Here is a 19,449-nt window from a genome sequence, read left to right on the forward strand (position 1 = left end):
GAACAAGGTAACCATCAAATGCCAGTCGGTTGCCATAGGAACTGGGAAGCACGGGGTAGATTAGAATTCTTGATGTTCTTAGAATGTTTCTTCTTCCGGTCCTCTGCTCTTCGCAACCACGGTCTCACTTCTCCGTCCCCCGCCCATTCTGTACACTCATCAGTCGCTTCCCTTCCCGATACGCCCTGTCTCCGTTCCGGGTCGCCATCTTGTCGCGTGGCCCAAGATGGCGCCCTCTGCTCTCAGAGGCAGAATCCCGGCGCGCCAGCGAGGCGGCGCGCGCACGTGCTCGGGGGCGTAAGGGTGGGGCGGTGACGTCGAGACGTCGACACGCCCCCGGTGGTCGCTCCGCCCCCGGTCCCACTCCGCCTTCCTCCCACCCCGAGAACCCGGAAGCGGAGGAGGAGGCGCGGCGGCAGTGGCCGAGCAGCAGACGCTGGCTGAGCCGTGTCCTGGAGCGGGTCTGGGGTTGGGGGCGGGGGGCGGGACTGAGCGGCCTGGACAGCCTGGCCTGGACGGGGCGGGGGAGGCCATGGCCTCGGCAGAGTTGCAGGGGAAGTACCAGAAGCTGGCTCAGGAGTACTCGAAGGTACCCAACGTGGGCGGGGAGTAAGGGGTCCCTGGCCCTGCGGCTTTGGGTTGCCTTGGCAGCGACTTGTCGGGACGGAGGGGGACCACTGAGGGGGACGCGAGCGCGCCCCTCCCCGCCCCTCCCCTCCACCTTCTCTGTCCACCATTACCTTGCCTCTACCTGCAGCTCCCACGAGATGGGGCCGGGCGGTGGCTGGGTCCGTGTGCGTCTCTGCAGAAATGAGCTGGAGTTTGATTGTTCCTTCTTACTGAACTAGAGGGCTTGGCACTGGGATGTCAGAAATCCAGGCTTCTGCCTCTGGTGCTGGCCCTGAGGGGAAGAGAAAGGTTTGGACCACCCCTTCCCTAGCTGCACTTTTCCCATACCAAGTGATGGGGAAGATCTACCGTTGTTCTTCCCTTCCCTTAGGGATGATTAAGAGCCATTTCTGCCCCTAAATCTATTTGGGAGGGTAAATAGTGTCATTCGTGTAAACTGCCTCACTAGAGATGGATGGCTGTGAATGTATTCAGTGCTCTCGCAAGATGTTGTCTGGAATGATTTTGACAGCTTGCAGCTTGAGTACTAGGGCTGTGCCCTCTCCCCCTCTCTCCCTTCTCCTCACTTTCCCTCTGCTTCCCTCCCTCCCTCTCTCCTCTCCTCTCATTCACCAGGAATAGGACAGAACAACCAGCAGTTGCTCCATACATGTTGAATTAAGCAAAATAGGGACCTGCTCCTTTGTCGTATTTACAGCATCAGTCTTAAATGGTGGAACTCCTTCCTTGGACAAGGGTGGTGCAGTTTCTGGGTAGGGTGTTTCTGCCTTAATATTTTAATGAAGTTATTAAAGCGCTTTGATCTTTGGAAATTGATTCAGCAGTCATTAAGCTGAATTTTCAGTGATCTTGGCATTCATGGAGTCAATGGGAAGACTTAGCCCCCTTTTTACAGTTTTGGAGAAATTGAGATGCACCATTCCCCCCACCCCCTCCCCCCTTAGGATTTCATTCAACAGATATTCAGCAAGGTGAAATGAAATGTTTTTGAAAAATAAAACCCGTATCTAAACATAAACACTTAAGTCTTCACCATCAAATAGGAGCCCTTTGAGGCACTACACATTCCAACTGCAAAACTTTCTTGCATTACCATTTGAAATCATCTTAAGATCCTGTGACACAGTGTCAGTGAAGGCAAGTTTTCATCCTTTGAAGGAGAATTTCCTTGTTTGAAAGGACCAAAAGTTTGGAGCCAATCCATACAATGAAGGGGGGTAGGGTGGAGGATGGCAGTGCTCAAAGTTGCCTCTACTATATTTGGTTGAAAATGTTTTGTGGGTATAAAGGGACTGATTTTCTTTTTTGGAGAGTAAACAAGCTCAGAAAGCAATTCCAAATGGCAAAAGAGGAGTTGCAAAAATGTTTTGAGCAGTTACTACATTGATCAAATAATTTTATAGCCTCCTAAAGTAATTAAAAAACTTTGAAAGATTTTATTCTTTTAGTTATACAAATGTGTTTAACAGATACTTAATGGACTACCTGTGAGCATTATGCCAGGGTCCATTGAGTGAGGCAGGGTTCTAGCTATAAGGGTCACCTTTAAGAGAAAGTTCAAACATAGTACATAATTATGGTACAGTATAACAAGTGCTAGTTCAAAGGGAGCACCAAGGCAGTCCTCCTGGAGTAAGGCTAAAAGTTATTTAGAGTAGGGAGTAGGGAAGGTGGAAGGAGGAGGTAGTAGCTTTCCAGACTCTGTAAGATAAATGGCAGAGTGGTGAAATGAGGTTGGAGAGGTAAGCAATTTGGACTGGATCATGAGTTGTGGATATCAAATAATAAGTGTGAACATTATCTTTTTTTTTTTTTTTTTTAATCTCCAGGATTGAATTCAGGGTGCCCTACCACTGAGCTGTATCTCTGGGCCATTTTATTTTATTTTGAGACAGAGTCTAAATTGCCCAGGCTGGCCTCCATATTCCACCCCTCCCGCCTCAGCCTCCCAAATAACTGGGATTACAGGCATGTTGTACCACACCCACTGTGGTCTTTATCTTTTGAGTTATATATTTTTTTTAAGTTGGGGAGTGACATTACTTTTAGGAAAGAAACTGCTGACTGTATGGAGTATGGGTTGAAATGGGGCAAGATTGGTGAAAAGGTAACTAAATAGTAGGCTGTTGGAATAGTTTTGGGGAGAATAATGTAGGGTTAAATAAAGTTAGTGATTTTGGGGATGGAGAGGGGAGGCTGGAATCAGGAACCATAATTAAAAAAATACTTCTTAGATTACTTCCTTTTTGAGTGAATGCTTTGTTCATAGCACTAAACTGATGAAAGATATAAAGAGTGCATTAAGGTGCTCATCTTTGGGTCTCATGCATTCTTTGGGACTTGGTGAGTGAGGGAGGACTCAACAGTGACCCTGAAGTTCTGAGGTAAAGAGTTATAACTGCCACTGACAGTTGAAGATTGACAGGACAGAGAGCCCTTTGGAACAAAGGGGATGTTAAAGGCTAGATGCAGTCATAAAATGTAGTGATGGAGGGCACATTAAAGTTAGGCGATTCACACATTAGCTTGAGGTGATTTGAGGGGTAATTGCTGAAAATTTCTAATGGAGATGACCTGGCTAAAAGTGAGGACAAAGTCTAATGTTTTAAAGTAATTCCCATAAAGATGAACTTTGAGAGTTAATCTGGGTAGAAATGTGGGGAACACTCATGGGAAGGATGTGCCAGGAGGAGGGATGCTAAGGGGAATATAGGAAGTTTATCAAGCTTGGGACCATCTCCTTTATCGGGCCTGACCATTTCTTTACCACTGAGCTATATTCCTAGCCCCCCACCCCATTAAAAAAATTTTTTTTTTTTGAAACAGGTCTCGCTGAGTTGCTGAGTCTGGCCTTAAACTTGTGATTCTCCTTTCTTAGCTTCTGAGTTGCTAGGATTACAGGTGTGAGCCATTGTGCCCAGCTCCTTTTCTCATTCTTTTACATTGCATTGCTATAGAAATTTTACAGCACAAGATACAGAGACTGGTCAAAAAATTTCATGTGCTTTTCCCTGTCAATTCCAGTGTGAGACATTTTCTAGATGAGTTCTATGACCTCTTCATTCCTGTGCCTATGCAAGGGGTAGTCAATCATTTTATTACCTTCCCTGGTACAGAAATTGTGGGCTGATACTGAAATCTATTTATACTGTACTTTTGTTTTATTTAGGATACTAAGGAAAAAGATTTTCTGTTACTCTAGAAGGAAGCCTACATATCAGAAGAGCAGTAAGCACGATCCTTAATCCAAAGACTTTGAAAAATGTTCTCATTCTTTGGTGTACATCTCAGCTTGTAATTCAGGAAAGGGTCTTTCCTTGCTTAAGAACTATGGTAATAATTTTTCATCCTAAGAAGTTTTAAAAACAACAATAACGACAACACACACACACACACAAACACACAAACCCAAAAAACAAAAACAAACAAAAAAACCCCCACCAAGTATTGAGAAGCTCCCATAAAAGACGCTGAGAATATGGTTAGATAAAAGATGAACCATGGAGGCCAATACAGGACAGAATTAGGAACCAAACAGGTTGCTAAAACAAAGTGTTATAGAAAGGTTGATAAAAATGGAGATGAAGACTCCAGTGGTTTGGGCAACTAGGAAGTCATTAGAGGCTTTTAAAATGTCAGAATCAGTGGTTTGAGGGAGGGAGAAGGTATGTAGGGACAGGTTTTCAAAGTTATTAGGTAAAGATGCAAGGGAAAGCTAATCAAGGCAGTATTGCCTGTACCATGTGTGAGCAAGTCTCAAGATCTTGCTAATGTTTGTGTTGTGCTAGGTCAGTGATTCTCAAAGTGTGTGTCCTGGACCCCTATTATCTGAGAATGGATTAGAAATGCAGACTCCTGAGTCTGCCCTGGACTTACTGAATCTGAAACTCGTGGTAGAACCCAGCAAGTCTATGTTGTAACAAACTACTGTGATTTTGTTGCAAATTATATTAGTAAGTAAGTGTTACTGCCACACAGTCCCTGAGGCAGCTAACTTATAACAAATGTTTATTTAGTTCACAGTTTTGAAAGTTCCAAGCCCAAACAGTGAAAGGCTTAGTAAAGGCTCACCCTTGATACTTATGGCACATGGTGAATGACAGTGGCAGGAGTACTTGGGAGCAAGCACTTAATTACCTTTTGAATCATCATGCAGAGACAAACAGACCCCAGGGTCCACAGAGCCTCCCAGTGTGGCCACCCTATAGACCAAACCTTTAGATATGAACTTTTGGGGGACCCTGAACATTCTAACCATAGCACATGCTAAACTTTAAAGATCAAAGTTCAAGAAATGGTATCAGAAATGGAGAGGGGGAGTGGAGAATTGGTATTAGCAAAGTATTAGCAAAATAATTTTGCTAAAAATTAAATTTGTCATTTTTCCCCAGCCCTTTAAAATTTTTTTGTTAATTTTTTTTTAGTTGTAGTTGAACACAATAGCCTTATTTTATTTATTTGTTCCTATGTGGTGCTGAGGATCCAATTCAGTGCCTCACACGTGCTAGGCGAGTACTCTACTGCTGAGCCACCCCAGCCCTTTTTTGTTAAATTTTGAGACAGGTTCTTGATATGTTGCTCAGACTGGCCTTGAATTTATGATCCTCCTGCCTCAGATTCCCAAGTTGCTGGAATTACAGGCATGTGCCATCATGCTTTCTCTATTGAAACTAGTGTTTTTGTTTTTTTTTTCCTTTTTGGTACTAGGGACTTAACTTAGGGGTGCTTAACCACTGAGCCACATTCCCAGCACTTTTTGTATTTTCTTTCTTCCTTCCTTTCTTCCTTCCTTTCTATTATTTGATTTCTTCTTAGATATACATGACAGTAGAATGTATTTTGGCCTATCATACATACATGGAGTATAACTTCCCATTCTTGTAGTTGTACATAACATGGCATTACACTGGTTGTATATCCATATATGTACATAAGAAAGTTATGTCAGATTCATTCCATTGTCTTTCCTTTTCCCATCCCTTCTCCCTTCCCTTCATTCCCCTTTGTCTAATCCAAAGTACTTCTATTCTTCTCTCCACCTCTCTTATTGTGTGTTAGCAGCTGCATACCAGAGAGAACATTTGGCCTTTGGTTTTTTGGGATTGGTTTATTTCACTTAGCATGATAGTCTCCAGTTCCATCCATTTACCAGCTAATGCCATAATTTCATTCTTATTTATGGCAGAGTAATATTCCATTCCACAATTTTTTTTTTTTTATCCATTCAGTTGTTGAAGGGCACCTAAGTTGGTTTCAGTTTTGTGAATTGAGCTGCTATAAACATTGTTGCAGCGGTGTCACTGTAGCATGCTGATTTTAAGTCCTTTGGGTGTACATCCAGGAGTGGGATAACTAGGTGAAATGGTGGTTCCATTCCAAGTTTTCTGAGAAATCTTGATACTGCTTTCCATAGTGGTTGCATCAATTTGCAGCCCTACCAGCAATGTATGAGTGTACCTTTCCCCCACATCCTCCCCAACATTTATTATTTATATTCTTGATAATTGCCATTCTGGCTGGAGTGAGATGAAATTTCAATGTAGTTTTAATTTGCATTTCCCTAATTGCTAGAGTTGTTGAACATTTTTTTCATATATTTGTTGACCAATTGTATTTTTTCTGTGAAGTGGCATTGGCACCACTGATTAGGTTATTTATTTATTTGGTGTTAAGTTTTTTGAGTTCTTTATATAGGAGATTAGTGCTCTATCTGAGGTGTAGATGGCAAAAATTTTCTCCCATTCTGTAGGCTCTCTCTTCACGTTCTTGATTTGTTTCCTTTTCTGTGAAGAGCTTTTTAGTTTGAAACCATACCATTTATTGATTCTTAATTTTACTTCTTGTGCTTTAGGAGTCTTGTTGGAGAATTCAGTTCCTAAGCTGACATAATGGAGAGTTGGGCCTACTTTTTCTTCTAGGAGGTACAAGGGTCTCTGGTCTAATGCCTAGGTCCTTGATCCACTTTGAGTTCAGTTTTGTGCAGAGTGAGAGATAGGGGATTGATTTCATTTTGCTACATATGGATTTCCAATTTTCCCAGAACCATTTGTTGAAGAGACTATCTTTTCTCCAACGTATGTTTATGGAGCCTTTGTCTAGTATGAGATAATGGTATTTATGTGGGTTTGTCTCTGTGTCTTCTGTTGTCTTCCATTGGTCTTCATGTCTGTTTTGGTGCCAGTATCATGCTGGTTTTGTTACTGTAGCTCTGTAGTGAAATTTAAGGTCTTGGTATTGTGATGCCTTCTGCTTTACTTTTCTTACTAAGGATTGCTTTGGCTGTTCTGAGCCCCCTATTTTTCCAAATGAATTTCATGATTGCTTTTTCTATTTCTATGAAGAATAACATTGGAATTTTAATAGGAATTGCATTAAATCTATATAGTGCTTTTGGTAATATGGCTGTTTTGATGATATTAATTCTGCCTATGCATGGGAGATCTTTCCATCTTCTAAGGTCTTCTTCAATTTCTTTCTTTTGTGTTCTGTAGTTTTCATTGTAGAGGTGTATCACCTATTTTGATAAGTTGATTCCCAAATGTTTTATTTTTCTTGAGGCTACTGTGAATGGGAAAAGTTCCTTAATTTCTCTTTGAGTTGACCCATCACTGATGTACAGGATATTTTATTTAGAGACAGAGTCTTGCTAAGTTGCTTAGGGCCTCACTAAGTTGCTGAGGCTGGCTTTGAACTTGCGATTCTCCTGCCTCATCCTTCCAAGCTGTTGGGATTAGAGGCATGTGCAGCTGCACACAGCCCTCTGGTACTTTATGAATCTTTATTTGAAGCAGTTGAAACTGATAGGAGAGCCAAACATTCATTAATTCTCTAACAGTTTACTTTGCAATTAATGCTTCTTTTAGTTGTGAAGGAGATCTCCATTGGGAACTTTTTAGACTTATCCTCTGAGTACAGAGCTACTTATATTGGGAAAGAGTCAGTTTGGTTCATTGTGTTTTCTGTTCAGATAATGAGGCTTGGTGGAATCTGATTATCACTCCTTGCTGTGAGAGAAGTAGCCTCAGGAGCTGGGTTCATACTGAAGCTGGTTTGAAGAACAACTTTGTGTTCAGTGCTATCCAATGGAACTGTCCATGAGAATGAAAATGTTCTTTGTGCTGTCTAGCAGATTAACTACTTGCCATGTGTGGTAATTGGCATTCAAAATGAAGAGTGTGGATAAGGAACTAAATTTTAGATTTTATTTATTTTAAATAAATTTAAATCGCTACCCTGTTGAATGGGGCTTGTTTAGATCTTAGATCAGTGCATCCCAAATGTAGATATCTGTGTGATTTGCCTGAAGACCTGGCTAAACTGCAGATCCTGTTTTAGTGGTTCTGGGATTGGGTGTGAGATTCTGTTCCCAAGCAGTGCTGCTGCAACTATCCATGGACTACACTTTGAATAGTGAACAGCCAGGTCCTAGAAAGACAAGGGTTGGCCCACTCTTCCTCTTTAGTTCAGTGTCTTACCCATCCAGTCACTGATGGTGGGTAGCTTGACTGCAAGGGTTGAGGGTAGTTGTCCTCATGAATTTCCCTGCATGAGAGCAGGAGAAGGAGAAAAGGTTCCATTTTGGGCTGGGTTGAAGAGGAGTTTTTTTCCTGCATCAGTGACAAAATAAACCCAGACATTAGTGCATAGTAAGTAGCCTGCACATGCTTTATCCCTTGCTGGCATAGGAACAAGCAAATAGCCTGAGAGAAAGACCAGTTGGTATTTCCAACACTTTAGTATACTTAAATGCTATACCTGGAAGGAGATTTAGGGATCATCAAGGCCAGGTAAGGCAATTCATATCTGCAGATAACTTCAATGTTCTGAAGCTTTTTTTTTTTTTTTTTGATGTGTGTGTGTGTGTGTGTGTGTGTGTGAGAGAGAGAGAGAGAGAGAGAGAGAGAGACAGACAGACAGACAGACACAGACAGGGAATTGATTCCAGGGCCTCGCATATGCTAGGCAATCACTCTGTCACTGAGCTGCATCCCCAGCCCTTTTCATTTATATTTTGAGATAAGGTCTTTCTAAGTTGCCCTTGCTGGCCTTGAACTTGTGCTCCTCCTGTCTCAGCCTCCAGAGTAGATGGGAATATAGGCATGTACCACTGCACCTAGCACATTCTGAAGCTTTGAATCAGAGTTTAGGTGAGGCTTAGGGTTACTAGTTGCCCACATAACTTTTTGATGAAGAAAAGCTGTATGTTTAAAGGCTCATTTTATAGGGTTATAAAACATGTTTAAATGTCAAACTGTCCATTGCATGAAAACAGCCATGTAAAAAATGATTTAAACCCAGATGATTGAGGTTTAGATGAACAATGCATGTGGGTGACTCATTGAACTCTCTCCACAAAGCCCTCCAACAGTTTGTGTTTGAAAACTATAAATCCCTCATATCTGGCCAATTGTTCTATGAGAAATTGTCAGGGTGGTGTGAGAGAGTTCATAGTTGGCTCACCACTACTCTGTGTCCCTAGAGAAATAGCTTTGTGATAGGCCTGGATGATGCTGGATTACTCCAGAACCAAAGTTAAACAGAACAGGTCTGGGCACTAATTATTAGAGAAGCATTCTCAGGACTTGTGAGGATTCTTGGTGTCCAATAGGACCACAGGTTCTAATCGTTTGGAGAAGGGTCTTAGGAAATGTTAAAGTGACGATGGTCTCTTATAGTTGTATAATGCATTACATTTAAATACCTTTATATTCAGTAATTTGATTAATTGACTAAAACTTTGAGTGCTTTCTCTATCCACAGCATTGATCTTTCATTGTAAGCAGGAAATACAAGGACGTATATTGGAGTCTTTACCACAAAGAACAGTTTATATTAACAGATGGGAGAGGAGTACAGAAATCATACATAAATAACTTTAAGAAATTAAATTGAACAGTTTAGTGAGAGATGTCTTATTACTAATAAATGCCAAAGAAACTGAGAAGCAAGCTCACTATGGGCTGCAAGGAGCAATTAGGAAAAAAATATGGAGGAAGTAGGATCAGAGGTAAGAAGTGGGCTTCTAGAAGGACAGATGGGATCTGGTTGGCCAAAGTAAAGAAAGGCTGTACTTTCAAAATAAAGATAAAGTTAATCAGATTTTACAGGACAACAAAATGAGATTTAGAAGGATTAAGAGGGCTACATAGTTGGGATTTGGAGGTACTGTCCTCCACTGAAAGGAACAGAAGAGCTTGATGTGCAACGTCTGGAAATAGCCTGCATTGTCTTTTGGAGTTTTTGTGTCTAATGGAGACTAGAGGGCAGTTGTTTCTCCATTATATCAAAATGTATTGAATTCTCCACACTCATCTCCTACCAGCATTAGAGCTCATCTGGTGATCTTGGAACTGTATCTAAAACAGAAACACTGTGTTTGCCTCCCCTCTGTGGTGAATGCTGGAGAGGAGGAAGATGGAATCTAAAAGACCAGACTGATCACAGCACTATCAGCATTTGACATATTGCTCATTCTGTTGTGCAGTCATGTGGTGGCAATGGTGCTGAAGTGCAGGGAGCATCAAATGCTACATAGTATGGTTGGAATGGCAGTAGATTCTGCCAAGCTAATCATTGTTATCCTTTCCTACTTACTAAATAATACACAGGTATTTTAGATAAACATTTTTTTAAAAAGCAGTATTTTCTGTTAAGCAGTTTCTTTGAAACCATGTTGAGTTTTCAGCTTAGCAACAACATTTCCAAAGGGAAATCCAAATCATGTTTTATTATAATCATATTAAATGTTAAATAATTATTTGAATGTTCGTTTTTGCTTTCTAACGAAGTGGTCTTTTCAGTTTGCTTTCATTGTGCATTACCAATGAAAGTCGTGGTTAATTTCTGTTTGAAATTGCTGTGATTCTAGCCAGTGTGGTGGTATATTCCTGTAATCTCAGCTGTTTGGGAAGCTGAGGCAGGAGGATTACAATTTGGAGGCCATCCTTGGCAACTTAGTTATACCTTGTCTAAAAATAAGAAACTGAGGATGTAGCTTAGTAGCAAAGTATCCCTAGGTTCAATCCCCAGCACATGCATGCACATACACACACACACACAAAAGAAAACTCCCCCCCAAAACAAAACAGAAAAACAGACCAAGTAACACATTATTCACAAGTATGTTAATATTACTTAAAAAGTAGAATGTTGCATGATGTAAGTTAGTATTAAACTGGTATTTCTCCCTTTTGAACTTATAGATCAGAGGTTATCAAACTTTTTCAGTAAAGAGCCAAATAATACACTAGTACACCTTTTAGGCTTGGGGGCTATACAGTATCTATTACGACTATTAATATCTTTCTGTTGTATACAATACAGAAACTGATGAGTATGGTTATGATCCAGTAAAACTTTAAAGTAGGTAGAAAGCCAATTTGGCCTGCAGACCTTAGTTCATCAACTCCTTTTCTAGAGAACCCATTTTGTCCCATAGTTTCAGATGTAATATTTGCCAAACGTTCTACTTATAGGATGACTTATATACTTTAAAGATGTCATATTGTCCCAATGTCCTATTTAAAAGACACTCTGTTTTATTCTTTATGATAACAAAGGATATATAAGTTCTAGATTATGATTTTCAGTCTATTTTAATGGACCTGTGTCAATTTCATTGAAATATTAGCAGAATTAAAAACTTGGGATTTAATAATGGGTTGTAATGTTCATACTCTTTTTTTTTAAAGAGCAGGAAGTACTAGTATTGATGATTATTATTATTATTATTATTATTATTATTAGTAGTACTGGGGATTGAATCCAGGGGCACACAAGCAACTGAGCCACATCCCCAGCCCTGTTTTATATTTTATTAGAGATAGGGTGTTACTGAGGCTGGCTTTGAAATTGCAATTCTCCTGTCTCAGCCTCCCGAGCCACTGGGATTATAGGCAATGCGCCACTGCGCCCGGACCTAATTATCTTTTCATATTTGATCTTCCCTTTTAAATTACAAATTTTTCAAAAACGGGGACCGTATCTTTTATTTCTTTCTATCTCTCATATCATTTAGTACAATGCCTTCCTTGGGCAAAGTATAAAAAATGCACCTGTTGTCCCTTTGGGTCCATTCTAATTATGAGACTTCAGTTTCCATTTGTGGAATACTTTATCGTTTCAAAATTGCTTTGTGTAGGTCTCTTATCTGGTTCTCACAACAGCCTCAGAAAAAGGAAGATAGGGTATATATATTCATCCCTTTTGTAGACCATGTGGCTGATGTTCCAAAGGTGAAGTGAGGTTTCTCAAGTTTATGTTGTCTAATAAATGGCATAATGGCTTTCTGTTGTAGCAGTTTAGTGTGATGTTTAACTTTCTAAAAGTAAGTTCATCCTTTTATTCTTTTAGTCATAGAATTGTACATTTTCTATAGAATTTAAATATTTAGTTTATGGTTTAGCAGTCAAATATTTCTTTTTTTTTGACACAGAAGAATCATTTTTCCATAGTTTAAAGGAAACAGATCTGAGTTATGCACAATTAGAAATAGTTTTTTTTTCCCTAAATCTCATAAATAAAATTGTCCTATTATTTCATTTTCAGAGAATAGACTGGGCCCTTGGAATATGAGTCTGTATTTATTCTTATACATGCTGTGTTCTCCTGTGAATATATTACTCTTACTAGAAAAGTGGATTTTACCTTCTAGAACTCTGCCAGTGACGGTTACACAGATGAATACATAAGTCAAAAATCAAACTGCATATTTTTTTTTATTCACATACTTTATTTTATTTTATTTTACATTTAGAGTCAGGGTCTTGCTAAGTTGCTTAGGGCATCACTGAGTTACTGAGACTTGCTTTGAACTTGTACCTCCTGCCTCAGCCACCCAAGCTGCTGGGATTACAGGCGTGTACTTTATTTTAAATAAAGTGTGCTTTTATTTTAAATAAAGTTATGCCTGAATTTTTAGTAGTTAGCAATGGAGAAAAAAAAAAAAGCTCAAGTTCTCCCTCCTCTTCTCAAGCTTCCCCTTCACCAGCCTGCTCCTTTTTTTTCCCTTCAATATAACTTTGTAAAATAGCAGTCACCATTGTCTAGTTGGCATTACAACAGTGGAGTCAAACTGCTAGGGTCTGAATCTCAGCATTGCTACCACTTCTTCGTGCCTCGTCTTCCTCATTTCTAAACTGGAGATAATTAGAATACTTACTTCCTAGGATTGTGAGGATTAGATGAGGTAATGTGTAGAAAGCACTTCAGATGGTGCCTGGTCTGTAATGAGTGTTAAAATGCAAGGGGATATTATTATTTTAAAAACTGAACCTGTTCTTAGTTTTTGTGCACTGCCTTGACTGATGCCTGATAACAGGTCTACCATTCTAAGGCTATTGTCTGTGATGACATTTGCAAGTCTAATATGAGGTGGTGTCCTGCTGGGTATGTTAGTGTCCCACAATTTGATTTTTTAAAAATATTTTTTATTTTTTAGTTTTTTAGGTGGACACAATATCTTTATTTTTACGTGGTGCTGAGAATTGAACCCAGTGCCTCACGCATGCTAGGCAAGCGCGCTACCACTTGAGCCACTTTCTTATTCCATAATATGTCCAACTATATGTATTTTACTAATTATGTGTCAGAATTTCAAGGAAAATGGCATATTTAGTACCCTATTATTTATTATATTTTTTTCTTTGTTTTCATTCTTCTTTTTATTTTTTGTATTTTTAATTTAAGGACCTGACTTAGTTTTACATAAGGAATGTTGGGCTAAAAATGGGAGACATGGATTTTAGTCACAGTTTTGTCATCAATTAGTTTTATGTCATTGTGGAACTCAGCTTGTGTGTCCTTATTTATAAAATGGCAAATTATGATATCTGCTATGTTCTTTGGGGGCACATGCAGGTACAATTTGTGTGTGTGTGTATGTATACACAAGAAGATACTTATTCAATGTAATGATTCCTATAAAGTAATTACAAGTGATCTCTAATTGCTTTATTAAAAATAATTATTGCTTTCTCCATTTTTAGCTTCGGGCTCAGAATCAGGTCCTAAAAAAAGGTGTTGTGGATGAACAAGCAAATTCTGCTGCTTTAAAGGTATCTAACAGATCATTTATGTTATGAATGTTAAGCGTTTGGTGATACTCAAAGCAGGGGATTCAGCTGGTTTTCAGGGTAAAAGTCCCAATTCTGACACTGATTCACTAAGGATAGGGGATAGTAATATTCTTTTTTGTGTTTAACACTCCTACTTGCTTAGGAATTACTATTACATGAATATTATATTTTGATTTTCTTAGCTAAAAATTACTTTAAAAGTGTTATTTGACTTTAATACATTTCTTCTGTACCTTGCCTTTATTTAGCTAAAATCCATCTGGATTAATGGGGCTTCTCATCTGTGGTCATCTCCAGACAGCACTTGGAGGGGGCTATGTTGTATTCATATTTGTATCCTTGGCACTCAGCAGATGGTAGGGCCCTAATAAATGGATTTGAATGTATAAATCATTTAGTCTATTAATCTTGCCTTTAGTTGAGCTAGTTGATATTAATTACCTTTGTTAATCTGAACACTGAGTGATAAATTTTACCATCAGCACCTTTGTTGACCTTAGTGGAGAAATATGATAGGAAATGAAGGAATTTGTTTCTACCTCATTTTGGTAGGCATGTAATAAATAATGCTTAGTGATATTTTTAAGTGATGGATAATTTAATACTAGGATATAGATTCCTTCTTGGACAACCTAACAGTCTAATCTAGCAGACTAGCAAATTATCAACTATGTTGTAATTACAATGACCATTGTAATGAATAATAAAACAAAAAGTAATTTCTTTACATTATTATAATAAGTTACCACCAGTTGACTAATGTTCCAGCTCTACTAACCAGTCATTAATTTTGGAAGATCCTATTCCAAACTCTCTCTAAACTTCAGTTTCTGCAAGGGGGATGCTAATGTTATCAGCCTCTATAGAGTTGTTGTAAATCGTGAATAAAATAATAAATATACTTAGCACTGATATGTGAGTGCTCCATAGATGGAAACAGTGGTCACCATCGCCACTGCCACCACTGTTAGCACTATCGCTACAATCATAGTTAATCAAACAACCAGCAATAGGAGGCTGTCAAACATGAAAGCAGACTACAACAAATAGGAAATACTTTCCTCAGTAATAGGCTTTAAATGAATTGCTGGGTATGGTAAATATTCATGGACTTGACTTTGTGTGTGTGTGTGAGACAGACTGTCAGATTGGGGCACTTCACCTGAGCCACATCCCCAACCCTTTCTTATTTTTTATTTTGAGATTGGGTCTCACTAAGTTGGTGAAATTGGCCTTGAATTTGGAATCCTCCTGCCTCAGCTTCCCAAGTAGCTGAGATTACAGACCTGCCCCACTACACCTGACTGTTCTGTTTTTTCAAAATAGAGCCAAACTAAATATTTCTCTCTAGCTTTCCATATTTCCATATTTTGACTGATTTATATTCAAGCAGAGAGAATTTATAGAAAAAAAGAAATACAAATACATTTTTTCCCCTCCTTGTTCACTGAAGGGTATCAATAGTGAGTTTGAATTCTCTTAAAACAAATTTAGGTTTATAAATTTGTGTCCTCAGGCTTTGTGTTTGTTTACTGTCATAGATTTAACAAAATATAGTTGTAGGTATTTTACTTTTAAGTTTTCAACACTGTTATTTCAGTATACTTGCTTTTTTAATTTTATTTTTTAATTTACTTGGTTTGGCCAAAAGATGATTCTTTCCCAAAACACAGCTAAAAACATAAGAACTGAAATGACAAACATGCAACTCGAATTTCCTAAAGCAAGAGATTTTGATTATATTTTCCTGGAACAAAGATTTTTTCCCCCTATTATCTTTAAACCTCAAGGCTAAAGGGTGAGGTACATTTTGTTTTCACTTTGATATAGGAACAACTGAAAATGAAGGATCAGTCATTGAGGAAACTACAACAGGAAATGGATAGTTTGACATTTCGAAATCTGCAGCTTGCCAAGAGGGTAGAGCTACTTCAAGATGAACTATCCCTAAGTGAGCCTCGAGGCAAGAAAAACAAGGTAGGTTCTTTAAAGGCAAGTTAGTGTGGCTCATCATGAGGCGCAGACACTGGTTTCAGCAGAAAACCCCATCTCCAGGTTCTCTAACATTTTATTATTATATGTTGATATTGGGTCAAGAAAGCAGATGTTTGCTATTAATATCTACTATTTAGTAGATATTAAAACTGCAAAAGTCAGTTTTAAGAGATGTATGAGCACCAAACTTGTATATAGTTGAGTTAGTGGCTGAGAAAAGTCAGTGGAATATTTCACATTGGTCACAATTGTTGATCTCTTTTAGTTACATGAAGTTGCCATTAACCCAAAGTAGGGCAAACAAAATGAGAAATATTGATATGAAATATGAATATGAAATATGAAAGTGACAATTGAAACACAGGTTTCAACTTAGGTCTGTAAGTTTAAAATAGATGTATTTTCATAGTGTTTATTCTTTTTTTTTTTTTTTTTTTTTTTGAGAGAGAGTGAAGAGAGAGAGAGAGAATTTTTAATATTTATTTTTTAGTTCTCGGCGGACACAACATCTTTGTTGGTATGTGGTGCTGAGGATCGAACCCAGGCCGCACGCATGCCAGACGAGCGCGCTACTGCCTGAGCCACATTCCCAGCCCTCATAGTGTTTATTCTTATGAGGCCAATTTGGTATTCTTGTCTTGAGATTTAAAAATAAATGTTTTCCCTTAGGTTTTTTTTTTTTTTGTCAGTTAAAATTGCTACTGCACTAGGATAGATGTTTGGTATTTTTGAACCTCCTATGATTAAGAAGTTGCTTTTGACGGGGGTAGTAGGGGCTAGTGATAGAGTCTTGTAAGGTAGAGAGCCATACTCCAGAATGTATAGGTAGAAGCAGTTATAATAGAGTGGGTAAAAGTGTACAGTGACTCCGAAGAAGCAGTGTGTGTCTCGTTGTGAGTGTTAAATGGGATCATGTGAAAGTGCCTAGGACTCTATTTGCCACATAATATGTGAATACCTTTTCCATATGTATTTCCCTACATGGGAGGATTCTCTGGAGTGCTAGTGTTCAAGTTAAGGGGGAAACAGGGGATAATAGACATGTATTAGAGTCACTTGGGAAGTTGTCAAAATATACATGCCCTGGAAATTTTGAAAGACCTCTGGGAAGGAAACAGCCATCTAGACTTCAAACAGGTGCACCAGGTTATTAATATCCCCTCCCCTGCTAGACTACAACTGTTTAGCAGAGGTGTGGGTATAACACTTGTGAATTATTTTTAATTAAAGCTATCCAAATTTGGAAGTACTTGAGGCCCCCAAACATGTCAGTCAGCACTGTTCTTTTTGCATCTCTTGTGTTCAGATGTGATTAATATTTCATGTTACTATTGTTGTTTATACATAGCTGCTCTGTTTTCAGAGGGCTTTTAAAACTAATTTATGGGGCTGAGGTTGTGGCTGAGTGGTAGAGCTTTTGCCTAGCATGAGCCAGGCACTGGGTTCGATCCTCAGCCACATAAAAATAAATAAATAAAATAAAGGTATAAAAAATAAAATAAAACTAATTTATAGTGAATCAGTAGGTAACTTTATTTTAAGTGAAGAACGAGGATACAGAAAAGGGAGAAAAGGGTGGTGTCTGATGTTTGAACACAATTGCATTGTTAGATTGTTCCTTGAATAGTCTGAGTTCTGTGAATCATCTGAAAACAAATGTTCATTATTAGATCTTTTAAATAGTACTATTATTCTCAGTAGAAAAAGTGAATATTAGTTAAAAAGCAAAGTGAAGGGATTTTTAAATAATCTTTTAGCTTTTTTCTTATGTTTATTTATAATAGCTTTATTTTACCTGACTTTTTTTTAAATTTAGAAATTTATGTGATTTCTTATATAGCTTATCTTTGTGAAATACTGCTACATTATTTATTACAATTTCTTAAGGGAGTTTAATAACTCAGACTCGTAGAATTGCTAAAATTCTCATTTCTGAAACTGAAAGATTAAATTGAAATGGTTTTTATTAGCATACTTATTATTACTAGCTTTCTGGGTCTGCTCTGTTTTCCAACAGAATTACCCCTGAATTTATCTGCAAAGAATAGTGAACCTTATCTGTTATTTTCTGTCATTCTTTCTTTCAAGTTTTCCTGCTTTTTGGAGTGTTTACACTTCCAGTTTGTATCACGTAGGAAAAGTTAAATGATGGACTGTATACCTTTTGCAGGGTTGTTTGAGAATGGTGAACACATAGAAGAGACAAGCTACTAAGGTGATAGAGAATCTGTGTACCTTAGGATGTTTCTCTAAAGGATGAAAGTTATGTGGACATAACTTATTCTTTCCATCAGAAAAGTGGAGAGTCTTCTTCTCAGTTGAGCCAAGAGCAGAAGAGTGTCTTTGATGAAGATCTGCAAAAGAAGATAGAAGAAAATGAACGGTTGCATATACAAGTGAGAAAGATCTTTCTCTTTTTCTTTATCAGTTAAAAAATGGGTCACACAATCTGGAAGGTGGAAAAACCAGAGCAAATACACTGCTTTGTGTCCAGATGGATTTTTAATGTCTCTTGAGGTCTTTAAATTTATTTTCATTTCTCAAATCTTACATATGTCTTGATTTGGATATCTGCCTTGAAGTATATGCTTTTATTCAAAGTACAGCAGAATAGCTTTATAATTTAACAATACAGAAATATACTGGGCACTATTCATTTTGCACAGGAAAATGATTGGATGGGTCATTTAATGAGGTTATCAGGAAGTAGGGTTTGCTTTCTAATTTATTAATGCTTAGTTGGTTTTTATCAGTACCTCTGTTAGACTATAATGCCTTTGAGGGTATAGACTAGGTATGCTTTGTATGCCCAGCTCCAAGGTAGAACCTTACTCATGGCAGGTACTCACAAATTTATATGGTGTTGAAAAGTCACTGTCAGGCATTGTGTATTACTCCCTGGCTGTTGGCATGCCTCAAACCATTGAACATATTGTAAGAATCGTAATGCAGTATATCCAACTGTCCTTCCTAATTTTTCTCGTTTTTGGTCAAATGATGGAAAATAAATATGCACAAATTCTTATCTTTGAAAAATGAGCTTTTGACTTCAGTATATTTTGTGTTGTACGTATTCGTAATTCTTAATCAGTATTAAATTCTTATTAAGGGAAAGAGCTCTGCCTTTTTTTAGGAATAGCACTTAAATTTTTGATTATTTCAGTGTGGAAGTAAGTAGAGTTGAAGTTACACTCTAATCAGTTGATTCCCTGTGTGCCAAAAATTGTTTCAATAGAAATTCATGAGACCGAGAGGAAAGAAGTTCAGGCTTTGGGTAGGTTCCTTGTATTTAAATCTCATTTCTACTATATTTTGAACTGTGAGACATTAGACAAGTTATATAACCCTTTCAAATTTCAATTTCCATATTTGTATATACTACTTCTGATTCTCTCTTGGATTAAATGAGATAATGCCTATTTGATCTAGCACAGTGAGCGAATGGGGCCATATGGAAGTTGCTCAGTGAATAGTCACTGCTGTTGTTTTTTTTCTCATTTATGCATATTAGACTGTGAAAAGTCAAAAAACATTTTTTTCTTTTTCAGTTTTTCGAAGCTGATGAACAGCACAAGCATGTGGAAGCAGAGCTGCGGAGTCGGCTGTCTGCTTTAGAGACAGAAGCTGCCCAGCACCAAGCTGTGGTAGATGGCCTGACACGGAAGTACATGGAAACCATCGAGAAACTGCAGAATGACAAAGCTAAACTAGAAGTAAGGTTCATTATTGTTAGAATGTTTTAAAAGTG

The 19,449-nt window shown here is 38.3% G+C and overlaps 1 protein-coding gene across 1 annotated transcript in view; it reads left to right on the forward strand.

Annotated features, from left to right (window-relative positions):
* Positions 1–505: 505 nt before the first annotated feature.
* The window catches only part of Ppp1r21 (protein phosphatase 1 regulatory subunit 21), a 65,046-nt gene continuing 46,102 nt past the window's right edge, over positions 506–19,449 (forward strand). Inside the window, exons 1-5 of the mRNA XM_026385759.2 lie at positions 506–589; positions 13,617–13,685; positions 15,537–15,683; positions 17,996–18,097; positions 19,250–19,414. Of these exons, the coding sequence (XP_026241544.1) occupies positions 533–589; positions 13,617–13,685; positions 15,537–15,683; positions 17,996–18,097; positions 19,250–19,414 (540 nt within the window). The 5' untranslated portion in view covers positions 506–532. The remainder of the gene's footprint in view (positions 590–13,616; positions 13,686–15,536; positions 15,684–17,995; positions 18,098–19,249; positions 19,415–19,449) is intronic.

This window comes from Urocitellus parryii, chromosome 12, assembly GCF_045843805.1.
Source record: "Urocitellus parryii isolate mUroPar1 chromosome 12, mUroPar1.hap1, whole genome shotgun sequence".
In the NCBI taxonomy this organism is placed as follows: domain Eukaryota; kingdom Metazoa; phylum Chordata; class Mammalia; order Rodentia; family Sciuridae; genus Urocitellus; species Urocitellus parryii.